This window comes from Panthera pardus, unplaced genomic scaffold, assembly GCF_024362965.1.
Source record: "Panthera pardus isolate Hobbes unplaced genomic scaffold, ASM2436296v1 HiC_scaffold_11, whole genome shotgun sequence".
NCBI classification, from domain to species: domain Eukaryota; kingdom Metazoa; phylum Chordata; class Mammalia; order Carnivora; family Felidae; genus Panthera; species Panthera pardus.
In genome coordinates, this window is record NW_026526666.1 from 12,337,428 (window position 1) to 12,362,292 (window position 24,865).

A 24,865-nucleotide genomic window follows, 5' to 3' on the forward strand; every position below is an offset into this window, starting at 1 on the left:
GGGGCGGTAAGCGCGCCCCAGGCCTGGCCTGGCTGCTCGGGAGCGCGCCCCGGAGGCCCGCCCTGTCTTCGTCCGGCGGGACCGCTGCCGACGCGGCGGCCAGCACTAGCCGGCCCATGCAAGCGAGGTAAGCCGAAAAGGGGATGAGGGCCGGCCCCAGACCGCTGTCGGAGTGTGTGTCAAAGGATGGGATAGGGCGGGTCGGAGAAGTGGAAGCCGCCCCGAGCCCGACCGCCACCCTCCTCCCCCCTCACCAAGGTGGCCCGCGCACGAGTCGCGTGCCAGCTGGCCCTACGCTGTGCGAAGCGCGGGAGAGGGACCTGGTGGTGGTCGGGGCGCGGGCGGGCTCCGGGGGACCGGGGCGGGTGTGTGCACTGGGCTCAGGTCTCCGCGCTTCACCTTTGCGCCCCCATCCTTGGGCGGTCCCCCTCCCACTTCCCTCCCCCTTGCCCCCTTTCTGCGAGCCGGGCCAGGCTCCGCCTCCCGCATTTTTCCTGGTCCCAGGTGCTAGTCCGAGGGCTTTGCACCTCTGAAGGAGGCAACGGTGTAAATAGTGCCTTGGTTTTGTTTTAAGCGGCTACTGAGAACCTTCGCCCCAGTCCCACAAAAACTGCAGTTTTCACTCCCAGGCTCAGAGTTCTTGGTAGGGTGCTTGGGGGCAGGTTTGAAATTGAGATCTGTGTTGACCTTGTGTTTACCCGAAGCTTGTCCACCACGCGCAGTTCTGTCGCGGGGCGGAGTGAAGAGTGTGTGAGCCCAATACGGGAAGGTAAATGGCTGGTCCTTTGTATCCTCACACCGTGCTTTCTTTGCATTAGGATACATTTGAAAAACAGAAAACACACCAGGGAAATTTTTCCAGTTCTCCCAAATTTTAATTTATAAATCAGTACCCAAATGCCCTTCTGTAATTCTTGTGGCATCATCAGATTCTCCCCCATTTCTCTCCCTATAACATTTGACCCAACGTATAACAAAGTTAATCTTTTAGACTCTATAGGATTTAGCAATTACAAGAATATCACATTTGCTAGAAGGCCAAGTTAGAGTTTAGACAAATAACCGTTTTCTGTTTTGCTTTGGGCCTGATGGTTCCATAGAATTTTTTTTTTTTAAGCTTTCTCTCTTTTTTAGGCTTTCTCTCTTCAGTTGGAATATCTAGAATTTACTTTCTTGTTTCTTAGCAGTCACCGCTTAGAGGACTCAGCAGATGAATAAGGAATTCATCTTATTACCAGTGGCATTCAAACATTTGTGAAATTTAAGAATTGTAACTGCAGTTCTGATTCGTGGATCTTCAAAGAAAGTAGAGAAGGTAGGTGAGAGACGCAACAACATTTTGTTAATCACTCTTACTACTCTATGAAGATTATTCCTGCTTATTTTCAAAGGTTTCCTTAAATCATTAACCATTAAAATTTTAACTTTATTTGCTTGGCACTTAGACAGCCATACTTCCAGCTTTCCACTGTGAAAATACATGAGCAAAAGTAGTCTTCCTTACCAAGTCAGTGCACTTAAAGTTTTCAGTTGTCATTAGCAAATTGGTAAATCATTTCAAGCCCTGCTTCTCATCTAAACTGTCAGTTTAAACAATGAGAACCCTCAAAGCCTAAGGAGATACAACTCCAAGATGATTCACACATGCAAAGAATTGAGTGTTGTTCCCCATCCCCGTGGTAGTTGTACAGAATTGATAAATCGACTCTCATTGTTAAATTGTGTGCTTACTCTGTTCTACTCTAAGGAACAACCCTTTGATATAGCTGCTTTCCAAATCAGAATACTGTAACTCAGAGAAGCTTAGTAACTTTCCTAAATCACACAGCTGGGACTTGATAAAGCTAGGATTTGCACTTGGCTAAATGTCACAACTGATTTCACAACTGTGTTCTTTCCATTGCATCACACAGATTAGTGATTTTTTTTTCCTCCTCTCACAACTGTGTGTGTTCTTTCCATTGCATCACACAGACTAATGTTTTATTTTGCTTAATAATAAACTATTGTTCTTTCTTCATTTTTGTCTTTCCTTTTGTAGGAGGAAACTCAGTGATTTTCCTTTCATTTTATCTTTTTTGAGGTCAGTGAAAGTTGTCTAATGGGAGAAAGGATAGGAAAATTGACATCCTGGATTTAAAATATTACTTAATTTCAGATGGTACAATATCATTATAAAACACATTAGTACACTTATCTTGAGCACTGAATAATGTATAGAATGGTTGAATCACTGTATCATATGCCTGAAACTAATATAACACCATATGTTAACTATACTAGATTTAAAATAAAAAAATTAAACACACAATTATCAACTCTTTAAAGAAAAATAAGTTATTAATAATTCTATAACATAGTGTTCTACCTGTGAACAAATATTGATGCATTGACTTGAAATTGTACATGTTTAAAAGAATGCAGTTTGAAATACCCTTTTTCTCTCTTTGTATGTAGATTTCAAGATTTACAAAGGTGCAGGTTTGTGCAGATTTGAAGACGTATCTTATGAACTTGTAAAACAGGTAATTCATCTTTTTATTCTACAAGAGGAACAACCATTTATGGACCATCTATGACAGTATTTCACTTATATTAATTCATTTAGTTCTTGACTAAACCTCTGTGAAGTGGGCATTATTTAAAACAGTTAATTGTAAAAGCTAGCCCTTATTATGTACCAGTAATGTGTTAGTTTCTTGTGCTATGTCAGTGCAATCCCTGTGATAGCTATGTAGCATAGTACAATAGAACTCTCCTACGATAATGGAAAATGTTCTAGGTCTTCACCATCTTTCATGGTAGCCACTAGACACATGTGGCTTTTGAGCACTTGAAATGTGGCTAGTGTGACTGAAAGACTGAATTTTAAGTTTTATTTTAGTCATTTGTAATTTTAATTTAAGTAGCCACATTTGGCTGGAGGATACTGTATTGGAACATAGGGTTACTCTGAGGTCTTAGAATCTGGATAACCTAGAAAAATGGTAATACTGTTTACTGAAGTAGAAAAGACGTGAATCCTTTTGGGGTTTAAGATGATTTGGATTTAGCTGTTTGTTCATTCAGAAAATATTTAGTGAGGGGTGCCTGGGTGGCTCAGTCATGAGACTCTTGATTTTGGCTCAGGTCATGATCTCATGGTCTGTGAGATCGAGCCCTGGATTGGGCTCTGCACTGACAGCTCAGAGTCTGCTTGGGATTCTCTGCCTCTTTCAAATAAATAAATAAACTTAAAAAAAAAAAAAAAAGAAAATAGTGAATGAGTGATTACTATGGGCAAGGCCCTCTGCTATGCTTAGGTAGTAGAGTCTCTTATCAAGGATTTTATCCACTTAAAGACACTCTCCTTATCTGTCCTACTGCAGAAGATAATAGCCACAAGAGATGTGCAAATCTAGCGTTCTCTGAAGAAGGAGTGCTTATTTCCAGATGCAAAGAGATAAGGGAAGGTTGTGTGTGGAAGATGGTATTTGAGCTCCATTGTAAAGAATAGGAAGGATGTGGGCATTCAAAAATGATTAAAGGGAGAGGAGGTTATGCTTCTAGAAATGAGATGGACATGATGTTGTGAAAATTACTTTTGCTAAAACACCTAAATGTTGGATAAATTATATTAGCCTTTAAATGCATAGCAGGTGTGTAGAACAGAAAGGAAAATGCCCAGGGCTAAAGGTCAAAGAGAGAGAGCAGAAACCAGAGTAGTAAACTAGCAATGTGTCTTTTGCGGGGAGAAGGCATTTGGCTGATAGCAGAAATGAAGCACAATTAGAGTCAGCTCATAGGCTCCTCTTCTCCCCACGACCCCCCCACTCCCCCCAAGGTAGAGAGGTATAATTCATACCCCTTTAACTTCTCAGGTATACAAATCCAAGAGGCACCATTCACAGGGTAGTTGGTGTAAATGTGTTTCAGGGGACGACCTTTCTCATAAAAAATAAAATGTAAAGATTTCTACTTGCAACTGTACAACTTACGGCCTTGGAGAATTACCTTCCCCCTCATTCAGCCAGGATCCTCAAAAATCCACACTCAATGAAAGGTGGGCTAGGAAATGTATCTCCTTTCTGGCAAAGGAAGATCACAAAGAAATTTTCACCCAGGTCCAGGTGAGGGAGTAAAGCTCCCCCTTGAGAACCTGAAGCTATAGGGTCTTTCATCACTCAGATTCAGGGCTCAATTTACATATCTACATGGTCTGAAAAACCTGGAAGTCAAGAAATTAAAGTTGGCCTAGGTTGGTAATGTGCCAGAGTGTCTGGCAAAAATAGTCATAGACCCTCCCTGGAATGATTCACCCTTTTTTTCTTTTCTTTTTTTAATGTTTGTTTATTTTTGAGAGAGAAAGAGACACACACAGCCTGAGCGGAGGAGGGTCAGATACAGAGAGGGAAACACAGAATCTGAAACAGGCTCTAGGCCCTGAGCTGTCAGCACAGAGCCTGACACAGGGCTTGAACTTGGGAATGGCAAGATCATGAGCTCAGCTGAAGTTGGACGCTCAACCGACTGAGCTGAGCCACCCAGGCGCTTCTGGAATGAATTACCCTTAACCTAAGCCTTTTTGAATTCTCCCAATTAAAATCATCCAAATACAAGTTCATGGTCAAAAACTATAAAGCAGGTGCAAGGGGTGGTGGAACCAACAAATATGAAATTAGATTCCTCTAAGGATGTTGCATTAGAATTACCCAAAACAAATTAAAATAATGTTCAAAGAGAAGAAAGGAGAAGAATTAAAGACTTTAGAAGCAGTTCAAACTTTCTAGAAATTGAGAATCATTATCCCAGAAACTTATGCCGGGGAAAGCACTATAGGAATGTGGCAAGGAATTGTCATGTTTAAATTGATGAAAAGCATTGATAGAATGTTAAAGACTCAGAAGGGAAAAAAAGAACAGAAAGAAGGAGATTATGATAATTTAGGCAGGAAATTACTCAAACCATGTCTATAATGGTGACTTCGGGGATAAAGGAAGAGAAATTTATTTAGCAAGATTTAAATGTACATATTTAGCAACAAGTCAGATGATCAGAGTAAATGACAAGTGAAAAATGGCTGAGATTTCATTGTTTGGAACCTCAGTCTGAGATGCGGACGCTGAGTGTACTGGAGGGTTGTGTAGATAGGAGTTGTTCTTACATTGTTCATGGGAAGTACTCAATTTCTGTCCCTCAAACTATGAGAAGATACCCCTCCAAACATGAAATTATTTTCGCATACAGAGGAGTAATTTCTTAGAATTTGAAAGTATTTCTGTATTTATTTTTGAAAAGTAAATGCATTCAGATACATTAATGTCTTAAAATTCATTATGATTACTTAACATTCTCCATCTGGAGTTGAAGAAAGAAAGTGGTGATGTGTGTTAGGTGTGTATTTAGGTGCTCTTTTTCTTCCCCCTGCCCTTATGCATGTAATGGTGAACAAAACAGTTGGTTTCTTCTGTCTCAGAATCTAAGGTTTAGTGAAGATAAAACCAAGCAAACTAGGAACAGTTAAGTGAGATAAATGCCCTGGTTGGAGAAGTAAAGGGTACTATTGGAAACAAAGTAGGGCCACTCAGCTGAAGCTGGAAGATCTGGGACTTGAATATGTATAGGAGTTAACAGGTGGTCATAGGGCTGGGGGAATGATAGCACTGCGGCCTGCCATCCAGACAGAACAGTGTACGTGAAGGTCTATGAGTGTGCAAGAGAGCATGACCCATTTGAACATCTGAAAGAAGTTCGCTATAGCAGTAGAGCATAGTGATTGGTGTTAGAATGGAAGGCCTGAGTTTGAATTCTGTCTCTACTGAGTTCCAGCTCTGTGACCTTGCAGTTTTCTTTGTCTCTGTAATTCTGTTCTGAGGAGTAAATGAGATCATGTAATTAAGATGCTTAGTAACTTGGTGACACAGAATAGACACTGTGTTTACTTTTGTAATGATGATGAAGATGATGATAACTAGAACAAGGAACTGGGAACAAATAAGTAGTCAGAGATGAATTATGAAAGGTAAGTAGAGATCAGACAATACAAAGACCTTGTAGATCATGTTAAGGAGGAAAGACAATTTATAAGGGCACAGGGATGCACCGAAAGATTCTTGTAGGAGAATTAGGTGGTCAGATTGGTATTTCAGAATTAGAAGGATCACTCTGGTTATAGGGTGGAGTCTAGATTGATCATGGTCCACACTAGAGAAGGACCATTTAGGAGATTATAACAATAATCTGGTCAAGAAACGATGGTATTTTGGGTAGAGTAGTGGCAGGGAAGATGGAGAGAAAGGGTAGATTTGAAGGATATTTGAGAGATTGAATAAACATTACTTAGTACTTGATTATGTGTGGAAAGATGGGGGAGAAAGGATGTTTCTGAATATGGCAAGTGGGTGAAACTCGGTTCCGTTTACCGAGAAATTGAAAGCAAACAGGTGTTAGGAGATGGTATGGGGGATGATTTCAGAAGTGGGACAGCTCATGGTGATAAGTACAAGATTGTGGGAGTGGATAGCTAAAGTAGAAGAGATGAAATACTTGTGAATAATCTTTTCTAATTTGTTTTTGTTTTTTTTTCTACTTCGGAAGACGTGTTTGAGATGTGGTGGTTTCAGCAAGGTCTCAGTTTCCTTCCTTCTGCCCTAGTAATTTGGACAGCTGCTGCTTTCATATTTTCGTACATTATTGCTATAACACTCCACCATGTTGACCCTGCTTTGCCTTATATCAGGTCAGTGAAATATATCCTTTTATAGGAGACTGTTTCATTTACATTTTAACATTGAAGCCATTTGCAATTGCACCAAAAACCATAAGATACTTAGGAATAAACCTGACCACAGAAGTCAAAGATCTGTACTCTGCTTCATAGAACACTGATGAAAGAAATTGAATAGGACACAAAGAAATGGAAAAACATTTTATGCTCATGGATTGGAAGAACAAATATTGATAAAATGTCTATAGTAGCCAAAGCCACATTTAATGCTAACATTTAAAATTCAGATTTCATGTTTGACATTACAACAACCAAAGGGATATAAAAAGGAAGTTATGTTTGGTTCTTTCCATGTGATAGAAAAAATGTGGGGATGGAATTAGATTCACTTAGTGAACTAGTTAGTGAATTACGACATTCAAGTGTCTTGTTTTCCAAATAAGTACTTGAGGTTGTCTCGGAAGAGAGATGTGGAATTATTCTCTCCTTAAAATTCAAAAATGCTGCAAACAACAGTAATAGTATTAAAATGTAATGGTAATGGCAACTATTTCTTGACCCACTGTGTACAAGGTAATGTTTCAAGCATTCTTCAGGTCTTAAATAATTGAATTGTTACAATTACCCTTTGAAGTTAGAATTATTACCCCCATTTGAGAGAGGAGGAAATGAGGTCCGAGGTTAAGTTATTTGTTCAAGGGCACATGATTCAGTAAGTGATGGAACCAAGGTTCAGTTTGACTGGATAATTTGATTCTACCGGCTCTGCTCATAATCTTTATGACATGTCGTTTAGGTCTTTCTAACACATTAAGTATCAACATTTATCAGTAATATCTTTGAAATTTCAAAACTAATAACGACGTTAGTATGGGTACTCAGTTGCATGTGCTATGTCAGTAACTCTCTTTTTTCCCAATTATAAAGGCAATATATACTTATTCTAACAAATTTTAAACAATACTAGACTGCTTATAAGAGTAAAAAATGAAAGTCTGTTTCAGCCCTCTCCAGTTCCTGCCTGTCCAGAGGTAATATAATGGTTTCGTTGATTTCCTTCCATTGTTTGTTTTGTTGCTGTAGTTGTTTCACTTGTTTGTTTATCTCCTGAAAAGTAATCTTTCCAACATAGAGAATAGCGAACTTTTAAAGGATGATAAACCAAAAGCCTAAATTTACCTTTTAAAAATATCAAGAAGAGATCAGAATGTTACCATCTACATCTGTTCTCACAGTAGCATGCTGTGGAGTAAAGGATATCAACCAATTGGGTACACTTTGGGAAGATTTACAAAAACCAAAGATACTTTAGAATTTAAGGTTCCAAGTCTAGGAATAATCTGATGAAGAATCACCACCGTTCACCACTCTGCTAGCAGAATATGTAGTTTAAGGAGCCCGTTCATTCTTTAGTAACTCTTTAGCGAGCACATATCTGTGATTCCTGAGCATCCATCAGCATTTTTACTTCCCCTTCGAGAACTTGTCTGCTTTCACTTTAAAGAGCTTTTAATCATTTAAGAGGCCACTGGGTTCTTCAGAGTTTCAGTTCTGTGATGGTACTGCATGTGACTTTCTGATAGACAGTACCCTAGACACTTCCTTTTCCATCCCTGTCATTCTGCCTTTTTATTTTCCTGCTAATGACCTTAGTAATATTACCCTGGGATCTTTCTCCAACATTCTACTGTATCTAAACTCAGTAGTACTTAATTTTACTTCTCAGGCTCATTTCCTTCATCTGAAAAATGATTGAGTTAGACTAGATGCTCTGCAAACTTCCTTTCAGCTCACACACCCTATCTGAAAGGTTTAGTTGTTAATAGTCCCAAAAGACATAACCAAGTGTAAATTTCACTCCAAAGACAACTCCACTGCACATGTGCTTCAGCGGTTCCACTGCACATGTTCTCTTAGCGGTTCAAGTAGTGGACGCTCAGGTAGAATGCACAAGACTAGTACTGGGGCACGAGGAGAAATTATTAGAACTTCTGTATTTTATTTAAATCTCAATGTTTAAATTTATATAATACATACATTTTGAAGTTACATGATCAGATTTTTTTTTTTTTTTGATAGTGTATGATCAAAATAATTTGATGACCTCCGGGTTGGGGCATCATGCTGATGAGGTGATGGACTTGGCTCTTTTCACTTGTGGGCCAGTTTATGTCATTCTGATGCAGAGCCAAGGAAGGAGCACACTTAGCCAGTCGTCTTGGAAATGCATGCTTTTGTTTACTTATGGGATAGTTCAAAACCGCATCACTTGAAATACAACTATTATGGATGATTATGGATTTTTTTTCTGATTATAAGAATATATATACATTATTTTTGAAATTTTGAAAGGTAGAAGAAACTAACAAAACCACAATCTCCACCTCCTGAAGGTGATCAGAGTAACAAAATCTTTTGTTTCTGAAGATACATTTTAGAGTCAGAAGGAACAATACTTAGAATTGATATTTGATACTTTAGTTTTCCTGAACTTAACCCAACTTAACTCGCCAAACCTTATTGATTCCTTACCAGACACGAGTTTCCATTTCGTTTTTAATCCCATTACATTGTGTTAGTTGAGATCCTTCTTATTTTCAAAAGAGACTTTGAAAGTCTTTGTCTTTTTCATCTTTACTGTAGTTTGAAGGAAGGGAAAGGAAGTAACATTTAATACGCATCTCCCCTGCGTCTGCTACTTCGCTAGATCTTCACATGTATGACCACAGTTTCATTTCCTCTTGTTGGTCTGACGAGGCTGGGAGGGAATTAATAGCCCCATTTTGCAGATAAGGAGCAGTCAGAAGGACTGAAAAGAGCATACCCAAGGTGTTGCAGTAAATGGTGGGTGGACTGTTGATCTGGATCTGTGTATTCCACACTGCCCTGAAACACAGGCATGTAAACCGATGCATTGCAATACATTGTACTAATTGATTTCGATAGAAGTCTGGACACAATGCTTTGTGAGTCTGCACTCTGCTAGAGGAGTTGGCTAAGGCTATGGAGGGGAGGGGACTCAAAACTGGTCTCGCGTGGAAGCTCCAGGCGGGCAAGGGCTTTGTCTCCTTTACTAACCACTGTATTCCTGTCCCTAAAATACTGTCTGGCACTTAGGAGGTGCTTGATAAATGTTTTTTTAATTAACAGGAAATGATTAAGTATTAATTGAATTATAGGCAGCATCAACAACAGATGCCAAAAGACAGAGTTGTGAAAGAGCCTGCGGTGTTTAGGGAATGAATATTCTGGTGAGACAGATGAACACACCTGCCCAGGATGGCAGTCAGGAACACAGCCCTAACATACCCAGCATGTGCTTTTGTTTGTGTGTTTTTCAAATCATTTTCTGTTGATTTCTGTTATGTGAAAAAGAAATAAGCTAAAGCGATACGAGAAAAAGTGAACCAGGTAGGATATTGTGAGCTCAAACTGTCATGATCGCATAAAATTATATAAGAGCTGAACTTACAAATGTATAAAAAGACAAAGGATTTGAAGTAACCCTGCTATTTTTTATTCTTTAGAAAAAATGCACATGTATACCTAGTGTGAGAAATCCACATACCTTCTTTTTTTTCTTTCAGTGACACCGGTACACTGCCTCCAGAAAAATGCTTGTTTGGGGCAATGTTAAATATCGCTGCAGTTTTATGTAAGTGATGGGAATTATTTTAAAAATTGAAAGTAATAGCTAAATTAATTTCCTTCTTTAAACACTACTCTGTTGTTTTACTTTCTGTTTACTGGAGGGACTGTTATCACTAAATTATTGATCGCAGGTATGTTTCTTTTAAAAGAAAAGCAATTTCTAAAAATGCTAAATTACAGAAATCATAAAACATATCTATGAAGCTATTTAACTTCTCATCCAAATAGAAGTTGTAAAGTACAACCAAATATTTCTTGAGGCCTTAAGTGGATTTCTTAAGGAACCAGTAGAGGACAGAAAGCTGTAAACACACTGCTCACAACTAACACCAACTAAATTCATTTGGGATAAACAGTTTAGAAGTTTGAGAGCAGCAGTGGAACCACGTTTTGATTTTTGAATGATGTTCTAATGCCAAAAGAATGGAGTTCTACTGGATTTTACATTCCTGTTTATTTTTTTGAACCAAACTTCATTAATGATTTACTAAAATATTTTTTCTCTCAGTTTTGATTGTTTTAAATATTTGCATTCTTCCATATGATATTTATTACTTCAAAAATTGAAGTCAAGGAAATGATTCCGTGCATAGAAATTCTTCTTATGACTAAAGTTTTCAAAAACTTGTCTACAAAAGCATATCTCTGTTTCCTTTTCTACACTTCTGAGATCTTTGATAATATTTTTGCCATGGAAAATTTGATTTGATTTGACTCTTTTGACTAATAAGGATAGTAAAATGGGTTGTTGTGTGGATTTTCCCCCTGTGTAATTGACTGCTATATCTCATTGAGCCAAATTGTAATAATTTGATGAGAGTGAGGCAAATCATCTTTTAGTGTTTTGTTTTGTTTGCCTAGACTCATTTTATCCATATTTTGGCACTAATTACTTTAGACTTTAATGCTAATCATATAGAATAGTTTGTGTTTTATATAACACTTATTAGACATTTTCAGAAAACATCAAACTTCTCTCTTAAGTTTTATCCTAAATATTTGTAAACGTGAGGCCCACAGGAGGCCAGTGCCTTTGAGTCACACAGAGATATTACTAGTTCCATAATGCAACCTTAAAAGTTCTTTGAAATCGACAGCTATTTCTGCTTTTTGTTTTTTCTCTTCTCTCAAATAAAATGTAAAAGGAAAATCTACGATATATGACCTTTGTTAACTGTTGGCAACTTTATTCCCTGGTTATTTATTACTTTGTTGTCATTCGGATTATCTCTTCCCAGGCATTGCTACAATTTATGTTCGTTATAAGCAAGTTCATGCTCTGAATCCTGAAGAGAATCGTATCATCAGAATAAACAAGGCTGGCCTTATACTTGGATTACTGAGTTGTTTTGGACTTTCTATCGTGGCAAACTTCCAGGTTTGTGCCTTAGCCCAGCATAGGTATTTTCCTGAAGTACCTAAATTAATACATGTTAAAAAGGAAACCTGAAACATTCAGTTACACACTGTTATTGTTTCTTTGCCTTGACAAAGTAGAATCCCCTACCATTAAATTATTTGGCCTTCTTAGAGATCACTACATATACAATTAGAAAAATTCATTCTCAGTAAACTGCTGAACACCTATAAATTATTCTGACCTTTTAAGGATTCACAGAACTCTTTATTTATAAATTATCCCTTTAAGGGTCCACAGGACTCTTCATTTATTAGACTCTTTATTACTACTTAGTTGGTGATTACTCCAAGACCAGAGAGAATTGATATAAATTATAAGTGACCAAATTATAGACTTAAACTTAAAAAAAATATGCCTGACACCTATTTTGTATTTATATTCTTGTTAAGATGTTCCCATTGATCACCTCTCTTTCTAGGTGTTCAGCCCCTTATATGAGTAAGTAAAGGGAGGATATGGAGCTCTTCCAGCTTTTTCCTCAGGGAATTCTCAAAGTGGTAGTCAACCTTCATAAACATTTGCCAACTCTTCACATTCCTTTCTATTGACATTCTTTCAGCCACATCCTGGGCACATTGTGTCTTTTGATTAATCTCTCTACAGTCTTTATAAAGTTTCAGTTTAGACGTTTGATGCCCTATTTATACACACTCATCATACAAATATACTTATAGAGGCATATTCATGCATCTAGTGTAGTTATTTTTGGTTGATGGATGGCTTTCCTCCCACAATGATTTAAGGCCTTGACACTATCCTTCTTTGAGCTCTGCTGTTCCCTAAGTCCTTAATGTCTTCTGCAACCAGCTGGCTGAAACAGTCAAAGAGAACATGCAAAAACCACACCTGCTTTTTACAACTTTAACGTTAACTAGAATTAGTCACATCATTCTAGTAACATGTATTTGCTAGATGCTAGACACAGGGGTGCTAGGAAATGAAGTCTTGCTGAGCATCAGTTCCTGGGGCAACTCTAAACCATGGAAGGGACATACAATTTTTGGTGGACAGCTACCTAGTTGTCTTTGCCACAAATAGGGTCCTGCCTTCCCTGATCAGTTTCTTTCTTTATTTTTTTAATTTATTTTTATTTTTTAAAATGTTTATTTATTTTTAAGAAAGAGAGACAGAGTGCAAACAAGGGAGGGGCAGAGAGAGAGGGAGACACAGATTCCAAAGTAGGCTCTGGGCTCTGGGCTCTGAACTGTCAGCACAGAGCCCACTGCAGGGCTTGAATCCACGAACTGCAAGATCATGACCTGAGCCGAAGTTGGATGTTTAACCGCCCAAACCATTCAGCAACCGCCCCCCCCCCCCCCCCCCCCCCCCCCCCCCGTCCATCAGTTTCTAAAGCTCAGTGTTTAAAAATATGTTTTGGAAATTTGGAAATTTTTAGTGTATGGATAGTGATTCTTTGCTCTGGTTGTCCCTTGATCAATTTAACAATATTTGTCACCCCCATGTGGGAAAATGAATCCCAACCTGACTTCCACACTTAATTTGTTACTTCTACTAGTAACTAAAATTTGTTTATGCGATCCAGTAAATTCCAGTGACAGTTCCTGATTGCACTCATACACACTGCCTTTCTACCTTTATCTCATTCACCTACAAAAACAGTTGATATACTTTTTTGTTGTTGTTTTCAGCTTTCATTCTAATTTACTTCATCACCTGAGCCTTATAATTTTGAATCAAATTCCTTTTTCTCTCTTGGTCACATCTCTTTTCATGCAGCTTTGGACCTATTGAATTTCTTCTACATCCTTCCTTGATGGCTTCATTGCTGGGCCCTGTTTATAAGCAGACTCTGTAATAGTACCCAGATATCCTTCCTTCCTTTCTCACATAAACTGTTACTGCTTATTTTAAGTGGCGAGTGCATTGCCCCCTCTTCCCACTTCTCTCTTGCAAAAACAAACTCTAGCTGATTGATACAGGAAAAAAAGGTCCACAAACCAGATGTTTACAGTTCTAGAGCTTGACTTGGAAGAGACTCTAGCACTGTGTTTTAAAGTAGGGACTTATGGGTCTTACCTCTTAAACATGTGTTGAAAGCATCTGCTTCTGTCCATTTTCATCTCCGCTTCTCTCCCTACCATCTCCTTCTCAGCCAGTTCAGATTTCATTCTCTCTCATCTGGACTACTGCCATAGTTGCCTGAATACTTCCTCTGCACTCAGTCTTGCAAGCCTTTCATTTAATATTGCTCCGGTATAATCTTTTGGAGCTATATATACATCCTACTCTGTTTCTCTGTACCCCTGCTTAGAGCTGTACAGCTCCAAAGTTTCATGCAAAGACATAGAATCAAGAGAGAAAAAGGAGTTTGGCAAACTGCCTGCCAAGCTGCTTAATTAAGTCAAAGGTCTTACATGATCTGGGTGCTGTCTACCTCTTTAACCTCGTTCTGCATCATTCCCCTTCTTTTTTTTTTTTTTAATTTTTTAATGTTTTATTTAGTTTTGAGACAGAGAGAGACAGAGCGTGAGCAGGGGAGGGGCAGAGAGAGAGGGAGACACAGAATCTGAAATAGGTTCCAGGCTCTGAGCGGTCAGCACAGAACCTGACACGGGGCTCGAATTCACAAACCGCGAGATCATGACCTGAGCTGAAGTCAGACGCTCAACCGACAGCCACCCAGGCGCCCCTGCATCATTCCCCTTCTTAATGTCTTCCCTTGTACATAACACTGGACTTTCTTTGTTCTTTGAATAAGATAAGTTATTTCACTCCATTTCATGTTTCCTTTGTTGGACATTTCACAACCCCAAGCCTAAACAGATCGAGGTGTCTTAAAGATCTCAGTGCACGCTGTAGTTCCTCAGGAAATCTGTGAATAGACTTGCTTCTGTGTAGTTTGAGTTTTCTTTATTTGTATTCTTTGTGTTCTCTAAGCTCTGGAAACAAATTTCTCACAGTACTTCTTACAGTCTAATTTTATATCTATGGTTTTTAAAAATTTTTAGTTGATCTAGTTCTCCATTAATTGTAAGCACCATGGGTTTGTTCACCGTTGTGTATATTGCATATTTAGCACCTAACATAGTACTTACCACCAACATGTTCTCATTGTTTAGTAACTTCGTGAAGAGGCTAAAGGACTAAGCAGGATGGCTAAAAATTCTCTTGTGATTATTGTGGCCGTCTATATATTTTTATTATTTTTTTTAATGTTTATTTATTTTTGAGAGAGAGAGTGCAAGCGGGAGGGACAGAGAGAGAGGGAGACACAGAATCTGAAGGAGGCTCCAGGGTCTGAGCTGTCAGCACAGAGCCTGATGTGGGGCTTGAACCCACAAACCGTGAGATATGACCTGAGTCAAAGTCAGATGACCAACCAACTGAGCCACCCAGGCGCCCCTTTTGTGGCCGTCCATATATATGTATATATATGTATATATATATATATTTTTTAATATATATAATTTATTATCAAATTGGTTTTGATACAATACCCAGTGCTCATCCCAAAAGATGCCCTCTTCAATACCCATCACCTACCCTCCCCTCCCTCCCACCCCCCATCAACCCTCAGTTTGTTCTCAGTTTTTAAGAGTCTCTTATGCTTTGGCTCTCTCCCACTCTAACCTCTTTTTTTTTCTTTTTTTCTTCCCCTCCCCCATGGGTTTCTGTTAAGTTTCTCAGGATCCACATAAGAGTGAAACCATATGGTATCTGTCTTTCTCTGTATGGCTTATTTCACTTAGCATCACACTCTCCAGTTCCATCCACGTTGCTACAAAGGGCCATATTTCATTCTTTCTCATTGCCACATAGTACTCCATTGTGTATGTAAACCACAATTTCTTTATCCATTCATCAGTTGATGGACATTTAGGCTCTTTCCATAATTTGGCTATTGTTGAGAGTGCTGCTATAAACATTGGGGTACAAGTGCCCCTATGCATCAGTACTCCTGTATCCCTTGGGTAAATTCCTAGCAGTGCTACTGCTGGGTCATAGGGTAGGTCTATTTTTAATTTTTTGAGGAACCTCCACACTGTTTTCCAGAGTGGCTGCACCAGTTTGCATTCCCACCAACAGTGCAAGAGGGTTCCCGTTTCTCCACATCCTCTCCAGCATCTATAGTCTCCTGATTTGTTCATTTTGGCCACTCTGACTGGCGTGAGGTGATATCTGAGTGTGGGTGGCCGTCCATATTTAAAGAGATCTAATGAGATTTGAAAACTCTGACTAAAAAGATACAAATTTAATTTCTTTTAAAACAACTGTGTATGATAATATTCAGCAAAACAAACACATATGTCCTCAATGCCTACTTAGAGGAATTTTTCCCCTCCTAGGAAATTTACCCTCAAGGAAACTTGGAAGGGTCAAGTAAGCAGAAATCTATGTTAATTTCATAAGGCTGCCATAACAAAATACCGTACATCAAGTGGCTTAAAATAACAGAAATTTATTCTCTCAAAGTTTAGGAGGCCAGAAGTCTGAAACCAAGATGTTAGTAGGGGTGGTTCCCTTTTGGACACAGGCTATTCCATGCCTCTTTCTTAGTTTCTGGTGGAAACCAGTAACCCTTGGTATGCGTGGCTCATGGCATAACTCTATAATATATGCCTCTGTTGTCACATGGCATTCTCTCTTCCTGTAAAATTTATCCTCAAGGACACCTGGGAGAGAGGATAAGTAAGCAGGATATTAGTTCCTAAGTTTCATTAACTGCTTTTAGGTAAAGTTTACAGATATAATCAATATGTAATTTATAAGTTCTTTATCAGACATTGGCTCCTGACCACACATAATCTCTGTAATTTTTCTTGTCTTTGTCAAAAGATAAGTTTTTGTCTTTGATAAAGGATATATTTTTAAAGAGGATAAATGTGTCAAAGACTTTTATTTAACTTATTAATTCATGAGAGAAATACTAGGAATTACAAATCAGCTCAAAAGAGAAGTCAAAGTACCACACATTTATTGTCAGATAAGGAATGTAAAATAAATTTATGATGCAAAACTGGCCATTATTCACAGGGTAATAATTAATAGCATTCAAAAGGACACAGTTTGCATTTATGCAGATGTGGATTATTTGTATTACTATCAGTGTTCTATAAGTTAACTTCTGTCTCTGTACATAACTTTTTTTTCCAGGTACAGAACACTTTAATCTAGCTTATGCAAGGAATAGGTCTATCATTGCCCTTTCTAGTAAAATGAGTATAAAAGGTATAAATACCCTCTTTTCCATAAGTGTGAGTTTCTGTGACTTTCAATCAAGTTTCAATGCATTTGTGCAAAAGCATTACATAAAATATGCCCAAAGAACAATGGTTATAATAAATATGAATAGAATTCTCTTCTGTTCTCTTCCTTTACTCTTCTTCCCTGTGAACAAATATAGAACTATTCTACACCTCAAAGGATGGTTTGTTTCATTTTCAAAAGTCGTATGCAAAATATTTACCTATGAATTCTAAGCTACACATAGCTTTATTATTACAGAAGTTTTCTGTGAAAAGTAGCCTCATCCAAGCCAAGTAAAATTCACATTTGTGTAGAACTATACCCAGAGGCTCTAGCATTCCATAGGAAGAATGCTGTCTGACCTATTTCAAGATCTTTTGCTGTTTCTCTGGTCTCAAAAATATGACAAAATTTAATGTACAAGCTGAAGCACTGCCAGTTAAATATTCCTGCCAGTTTTATATTCCTTTATTATAACTATAAAAATATAGTAATAAATGTTCTCCATTTTTTGTTTTTACTTTTTAAGTCACAGGGTTTTATTGATGGGACTGTGTACTCGTCCCAGATGGTCATCAATCAGGTTCTATCTCTAGCATCATCACGATATGAGAATATTTTTAAGGGGAAAAGTTCACCCATATTCCTTCTCATAGCCCTAAAATAGTTAATTTCATTTTTGTCTATATTTTTCCAGCCTTTATCCATACGTACAGATAAATTCCCATATGAAGATAAGATAGTACCATTTTGTTTTATTTTTTATTATTTTTTGTATTGTTTTACAGGTGCTGAAGGGTTTTTTTTCTGTTACCCAAAGTGGAAATGACAATGCATTTTTTTCCCTTCTCAGTACTCATAACTCATTGCCAGTTATAACACCGCAAACTGGATCAAAGTAGCCTTTTCTCTCCAAAAGAAAACCAATGGCGTTGCCAAAAACGTTATCTTTTACTTCTTTATACTGGAAACTTCCTGTAGCTTCAACTAAGAAAGTTGGGTTCTGTATTTGTGAATTAGCACAGTTGACTGAAAGGAGAGGCCCAAGCCCTACCTCTTCCCTCTTGCTACCCCCGTGATGCCCTCCGTGCCAGATGCTGTGCAGTGCCTTCCCAACCACATGAAATACAGACAGTGCCAGCTTCGAGAATTAGAGGGGCTCAACTGAAGGTCTTTGTAGGATTTTTGGAGAGCCACTCTTGTCACTTTTAAGCAGAGGGTATATGTAGTAAAAAGTAAAATGTAAATGGATACCGGTAAGAGTGAGGTAAAGGGGGAAAAATTATAATTTATGATAATCCCTTGTATACTTTATCAATACCAATCAATTAGAGCCAAGGTGGGGTGTTTAAATTTTTTGAGACTTTAAATTGCTTTTGATTTAAATTGGGTTTCAGTTGAAACTCCCTCCCTCCAGCTTTCCAACCTGCTAATCTCCCTTTGTTGTGCATTACTCTTTTTCTATAGTCCTTATCACCATCTAACATACTATGAATTTTACTTGCTTCTAAAGTTTATTATTTATTGTTTTTGCTTCTTCACTTGAATATAAACTCTGAGGGCCAGATGCTTGCCTGTTTTGTTCACTGATATATCTGAGTAGTTAGAACAGTGCTTGACACACAAGAGGCACCCACAGAAACATGGTATTCAATGAGTAAATGAACAACTACTGTCATATTTTCAGTAGTGGCATATGAATAATTTGGTTTACTGTAGTCCTCTGGCTTATGCTGAGTAGTCTAAGAGAGAATTACTTCAAGAACTAATTTTGTAGAATTCGCAGTATTTTTGCACTCAGTGAATGTTCTATTGAAATCGCTGGCTTGTGCTTTTAAATATTGTGTTGGTAATGTGTTTTGAGTTTACCTTATTTACTTATTTCTTCTTTCTACCTCTTAGAAAACAGACTTTTTTCCTGTACACATATGTGGAGCTGTGCTCACCTTTGGTATGGGCTCGTTATATATGTTGGTTCAGACCATCCTTTCCTACCAAATGCAGCCCAAAATTCATGGCAAACAAGTCTTCTGGATTAGACTATTGCTGGTTATCTGGTGTGGAGTAAGTGCATTTAGCAGTATCCTTTGCTGTAAAATGTGGCTCCACTTGGAAGGGAATTGAATAACAGAATTTAAGTGAACACTGTTGGCATATTGTAAGCAGGTCTTTTGTGGGTGAGATTCTTGGGTTAGTAAACTAAAAGACTTGAAATGTGAAATTCAAATTTTACATAAGACCTCAATAATTGAACTAGGAACAAAGCTGATGTTTAGCCTGACCATACTCACTTCAGACATCTGAAGGATGAGTTTATGTCCTTGAGAACAATTATGGAGGATAGTACTGATTTACTGAGCAAAGGGGAGTTGACTCTACAGACCATTTCATTGTAATCCTCCAGGCACATTTTAATTTTCACTACTGCTATGTGACATCTAGTCTTTAAGAAAATGGGTTTGGACCTTGGTAACAAATGTATGAGTAATCCTTTGGGACCTTTAAAGTTATTTTTATTTTGAATGTAATTTAAATGCACAGGTCTTGTCCGAGATTCTCCTTGACTTACTTTTTTTTATAGTGCTGACTTCCTCATCATTGTTGCACAGTGGCAATTATGGCAAAGATGTAGACCAGAAACTCCATTGGGACCCCGAGGACAAAGTAAGAGCTTGGAATCTACAAAACTTAGTTTTATATTAAAGATGACTAGTTTGGTTGGTTTTGATGTATTCTTTTGTGTCATCACCAAAAATGAAACTTTTTCAGTAGAATAGTCAATTCTGTTAAATTAGGATTATTTACTATGTATGATTGAGTTTGTGTAGAATTACCTGTGTTATTCTCTCGCGTCTGATCAGTGAACATTTTCAAGACATGAAGAGAATCGTGATGGCAAAGAGTTTTCTCAGAAATTGTCTCTCCTAAATATGGATGTAGTGTACAACATACCCAACTGAGATCTTTTATTATTAGAAATCGTGTTTTCTGAATTATTATCTGGAAGTTTATTATTATGGACTCTACATTTGGGTTCCAGTATACTGGATATCTGAATGGAGATAGCATCTTTGATCCTGAGAAAAAAAGTGGAGGGACATATACTAAATAGATGATAAAATAAGTTCATCTGTTTTCACAAACCTCTCAGTGGCATTTCATTTTAAGTTATTTTTAAAGAATTAGCCCTGGATAGGACATGTTTATAAGAATGAAAGAATGGAATAATTTATTAGATTCTTTCAGTTATTTTTTAAAAATAGTTTTTAATGTTTATTTACTTTTGAGAGAGAGACAGAGCATAAGTGGGAGAGGAGCAGAGAGAGAGGGAGACACAGAATCCAACTAGGCTCCAGGCTCCGAGCTGCCAGCGCAGAGCTCAACGTGGGGCTCGAACTCACGGACCGTGAGATCATGACCTGAGCTAAAGCTGGACGCTTAACTGATTGAGCCACCCAGGTGCCCCATTCTCAGTTATTTTTTTTATTGTATATATTTTTTTATTTTAGAGAGAGATATATGAGCAGAGGAGAGGGACAGAAGGAGGGAGAAAGAGAATCTCAAGCAGTCTCAATGCTCAGTGCAGACCCTGACCTAGGGCTTGATCTCATGACCCTAGGATCATGACTTAAGCCAAACTCAAGAGTTGGATCCCCAACCAGTTGAGCCACCTAGGAACCCCTGGATTCTCTTAGCTATAATCCATATATTATTTAATGCTCTAAAAATGATACCACGTTTACCATGAGCATTTTTTACCTAAACATTTTTAGTGACATTTAATGAATCTTATGGTTGTGGGAAAGGCAGTAACTTCCTGATCATAGAGAAGTTCTCCTGTCTTAGTTCTCAGATGGAAATTTTATTTGCTCTGGATGAAATTTACAGTAGGTAAATCATTTAGGAGGAACTTTCTAATGTCTGTCTTTAATTCTCGAGCTAGGTTCAATAAATTAAGGATTGGGTTTTTTTCCACAGAAAGTTCAGATGTGGAATTATTTATAAAATATAAATGGAATTAAGTTTTTAAACAAATCCGAATTTAGATAGTTTATATTTACAGAAGAATTGTGAAAATAGTACAGAGGGTTCTGTGTTATCAGTGTATTCTATACCTTCCCCTTTTATTAACATCTTTAATTAATATAGCATGCTTGTTATAGTTAAACTCAAATGGACACATTTTTAACAAAAGTCTATAGTGTATTAAAATGTCCTTAGTATTTACCTGATGTCCTTTAATTTTCATAAGGCAGATTGGATTATAAATTTTATGGGTTTTTTGAGAGAAATTATAGATTATTTGAATGAAATTTCACAGAACTGTTCTTTTTTTTTCCATTGTCACTCAAGGGTTATGTGCTTCACATGATCACCACTGCAGCAGAATGGTCTTTGTCATTCTCCTTCTTTGGTTTTTTCTTGACTTACATCCGTGATTTTCAGGTAAGAAAACACAGCGTTAGATTTATGCAGTCAAACTTCCTGCAGGTGGAATAAGAGAAGTTTCTATAGGCAAGTCTCCAGCCTTTTTGAAAATTAACTTCATAAGCAGCAATGCCAGAAGAGGAGCGACTCAGGGAAATTGTTTCTGTGTTTGGAGAAGTAGTGTATTGTTAGTAAGGTATTCAACCTTGAAAATAGGGCTGTAGAACAAGTAAATTTGCAGAAACTTTTTCACAGAATTTTCATCAACTCTGCCTACGTTTCCTGATTCCTCCGCCTACTGATTCCTTTTAGAAACCAAAGAAAAATGAAGAACTTCTGAGTAGAGAAGCTTGGTTTTCCCAACTCTGTTGGTACTACAGTTGATACCTTTGTCAGTATAGCATCTGTCTCACTCTTGTTACTCATTAGAATTGATTTACATCCTCAATCCCATAAATGTTCCTCAGAACATATCGAAGATGTGATGTTGAAGACATTGAAGATGTCTTTAAGGAACAAACGTCTATATATAATTTTCTTTTCTGTTACAGAAAATTTCTTTACAAGTGGAAGCCAATTTACATGGATTAACCCTCTATGACACTGCTCCTTGCCCTGTTAACAATGAACGAACACGGCTACTTTCCAGAGATTTATGATGAAGGGATAAAACATTTCTGTGATGATTATGATTCTCAGGGATTGGGGAAAATGTTCATGAAAGTTACTTACTCTGCTCTGAAATTTTCAACCAGTTAATCAAGGCTGACAGTGACTTTGATGAACACTGATAAACAAGAGACATAAAGCCGTTTGATAAGTTATTTTAAAGGATATCATCAAGAAGAGCATGGGAAAACATTTATGCCTATACTTTTTTTTAATCCCAGAAAATAAAACCAAAGGACTACAACATTGTAGATTTTTTTCCTACTTATGAGAAACAACCAGAAGTGTACCAAGCAGTCTACAAAATCCAGCCTTTCATATTTTCTAAATCATCGTAAAGCATGTTTTGTTTGGAGCACTTTTATAAGGACATTTTCCAGGACCCTGGATACTCAGCATTGCTCAGCAGCTCCTTTAGAATTGGGTTTTGAAGTAATAGTTTTACCATATCACTACATTTCTTACAGTCTTTATAAAATTTTTTTCTTCTGGAATCCACTTATTAAGGGGAGCAGACCTGAATTCATGTAAGCACTTTCATTGCTTAGGCTTTGCACAAGTGATTCTGTAGGTGTTGATTTAATTCCTGCCATAAGGCCAAATACTATGCCAACTAGTCTGTCACACATCCTTGCAAGAGGTTCATGAAGCTTAGTCTCTGAAATGGGATTTTAATCACTTGATGCATGAGAGAAGTAGCTATAGGTAAGTTTACTTCAGTTGTGATCTACACAAAACAAGGACTAGTGTTCATACATAAGGCTGAAAGGTTGTGAGTAATAGCAGATATGATTAATAGAAGTTACCACAAACTGCTGTCAAGAGCTTCTGAGATTTTCATTTATATAGAAATTATAATTATTTGTAAAAGTAGTCTTGAATGAGCAAATACTAACCCTTTTAAACAGGGTGTGATCTTTGTAGGAAGGACAAAATCAAAGGGGGGAGAGGGGGAGAAAACTAGGTACAAAATAGTTGTGATACTTGTATCCACAAAAACAACTTTCTCTCTCTCTCTGTCATGCAAGTGATTGGATAGCTTCTACTTGGATCCATATCTGTGCAGATAAAGAATGGTTTACAGATCCCAGAGAAAATTCAAAAGAAGAAAATGATCATCCAGAAGGTTCCCAGTGACTGGTTCTCAAAAGAATCTTTGAAGAAGATTAACAGGGTTTATCATTTTAGAAGAAATGATTCCATGGCCAAAATAAAAGATGGTGACAAGTTTAACGTATAAGAGGGAGCACTTTAAAAGAAAATGGTTATCTGGTGGAATTAGAAATCTCAATTAGGAATAAGTTTCTAGATATAAGACTGTGTAAGTAATACTGCTGAAGACTTCTGGGCTAATAAGACAGAAAGTGGAATAAAATACTATTTACATAGGTCACACAGTAGTGACCATGGGAGATACTTCAGTAAATATCGATGCATTGAAATTTGACATCACTAGAAAAATATTTGGATACAAGCCATGAAAAATTTCTTTCATGCCTCTGAAAATCATAGTGCAACCACAGCTGAGAAACACTGGTGGGTCCTGACTCCTGTACATCAAGGAAGCTGAAATTCAAGTTGTGAAGGACCACATATGGTGAGAGGGGGATTGATAGAATCAAAGTTTATAAATTACATGTGGGGAGGATGACACAGGAAGAACTTGGACTTACAGGTCTGTACTAGAATATTAGGTTTAGAAATATGCACTAACACATTAAATTCTTATAAAACAGAAAGTTACTTCAATAATATTTTAATCCCATTATGTAACTTTTACTCTTAAACATAACAGAGGGTGAAAATGTTAATTCAAAAAGGGATTATAAATAGATTTTTGAATGTGTGTTTATCCCTCACTTACACTGAAGTAATGGAAGAGAACCACACCCTCCCTTAAAATATGACTTGCCTCCAATGTCAGTACAGAAGCTTGTATAAACAGATAAGGCATTCCTCTTCAATTCAATCAACGTTCCTGTATTGAATATTTAGCTTTAAGGATAGAAGGTTTTTAAGCTGACAAAATTAACAGATTCTATGAACTGAATGTATTTCTTTTTTGTTCTGGATACACAGCAAAACTGCATTTCCCAGCCTCCCTTTCAATTAAGAATTGCATGAGACTGAATATTAGCCACTGAAATGTAAGTGAAATGGATGTATTTGTTGTTTTCATATTAAGATTCTGAAAAACGGGAATGCCCGTCCCCTTTTTTTCCCTCTTTCCAGTCAATGGATATTATTGATGATAAGATTTTAGGAGATGGCAGAATCACATGGTAAAAGGAACCTGAACTAGTCCACTTCTAATTTTAGATTTTAGAAAATCAAACAAGATCTTCTATAATTTAGGAGCTCCATTTTTATCCATCCCAGTTACTGAGATTATATTTTGCTGGAATAGTGTCATATGTTGTAAGTGCTCAGTGGATTTATGAAAGAGAAAGAACTTCTCTTATCTCTTCTGCCTTGTCCTGTATAGACTCACTGTGAAATGAAGTTCAGTAAACATTGGCTTATCTTTATAAATCCGTGATTTATGTCTTGCTTCTTTTCAATCAGCCAGATTGCTAGTTTTAGAAAGAATGTACTCACTTACTAGGAAGATAAGAACATAGAACAGAACTAAAATAGGAAAAATCTTTCTGAGGCATTGTGAGTGTAAGCAACTGTATCCTCCAAAAGGCATGGTAATTTGAGAGAGAGTTCACCTTCTCAGGAAGCCTGAGTGGAATACAAAGAGAAAACCTCAAATTCTAACTTATGCCTTTGGAATGTAG

At 37.5% G+C, this 24,865-nt stretch overlaps 1 protein-coding gene across 6 annotated transcripts; it reads left to right on the plus strand.

Annotated features, from left to right (window-relative positions):
* Nucleotides 1-5: 5 nt before the first annotated feature.
* On the plus strand, nt 6-24,621 carry DRAM2 (DNA damage regulated autophagy modulator 2). Of its 6 annotated transcripts, none has more exons than XR_002082223.2 (11): nt 8-127; nt 1,188-1,315; nt 2,458-2,525; nt 6,577-6,718; nt 10,294-10,361; nt 11,596-11,735; nt 18,888-19,065; nt 19,567-19,649; nt 21,339-21,431; nt 21,965-23,679; nt 24,162-24,621. XR_002082223.2 is itself a non-coding variant. In XM_019457818.2 (10 exons), exons 4-10 carry the CDS (start codon nt 6,588-6,590, stop codon nt 24,204-24,206), a joined length of 738 nt encoding a protein of 245 aa, XP_019313363.2. In that variant the 5' UTR covers nt 6-127; nt 1,188-1,315; nt 2,458-2,525; nt 6,577-6,587; the 3' UTR covers nt 24,207-24,621. The 6 variants fall into 6 exon arrangements, 3 of the variants coding, with proteins under 3 accessions (XP_019313363.2, XP_019313361.2, XP_053747285.1); XR_002082221.2 differs by having other exon boundaries at nt 21,965-22,787; nt 23,111-24,621; XR_002082222.2 differs by having other exon boundaries at nt 21,965-22,609; nt 23,111-24,621.
* Nucleotides 24,622-24,865: the final 244 nt, after the last annotated feature.

What these genes read in the sequence shown, in the direction of transcription:
- DRAM2 (XM_019457816.2), top strand. Translation starts at nt 6,588, where the DNA reads ATGTGGTGGTTTCAGCAAGGTCTCAGTTTCCTTCCTTCTGCCCTAGTA. An exon ending in ATTGGGACCCCGAGGACAAA is followed by an intron (nt 19,650 to 21,338) that starts GTAAGAGCTTGG and finishes TTGTCACTCAAG; the next exon opens with GGTTATGTGCTTCACATGAT. An exon ending in CTTACATCCGTGATTTTCAG is followed by an intron (nt 21,432 to 21,964) that starts GTAAGAAAACAC and finishes TTTCTGTTACAG; the next exon opens with AAAATTTCTTTACAAGTGGA.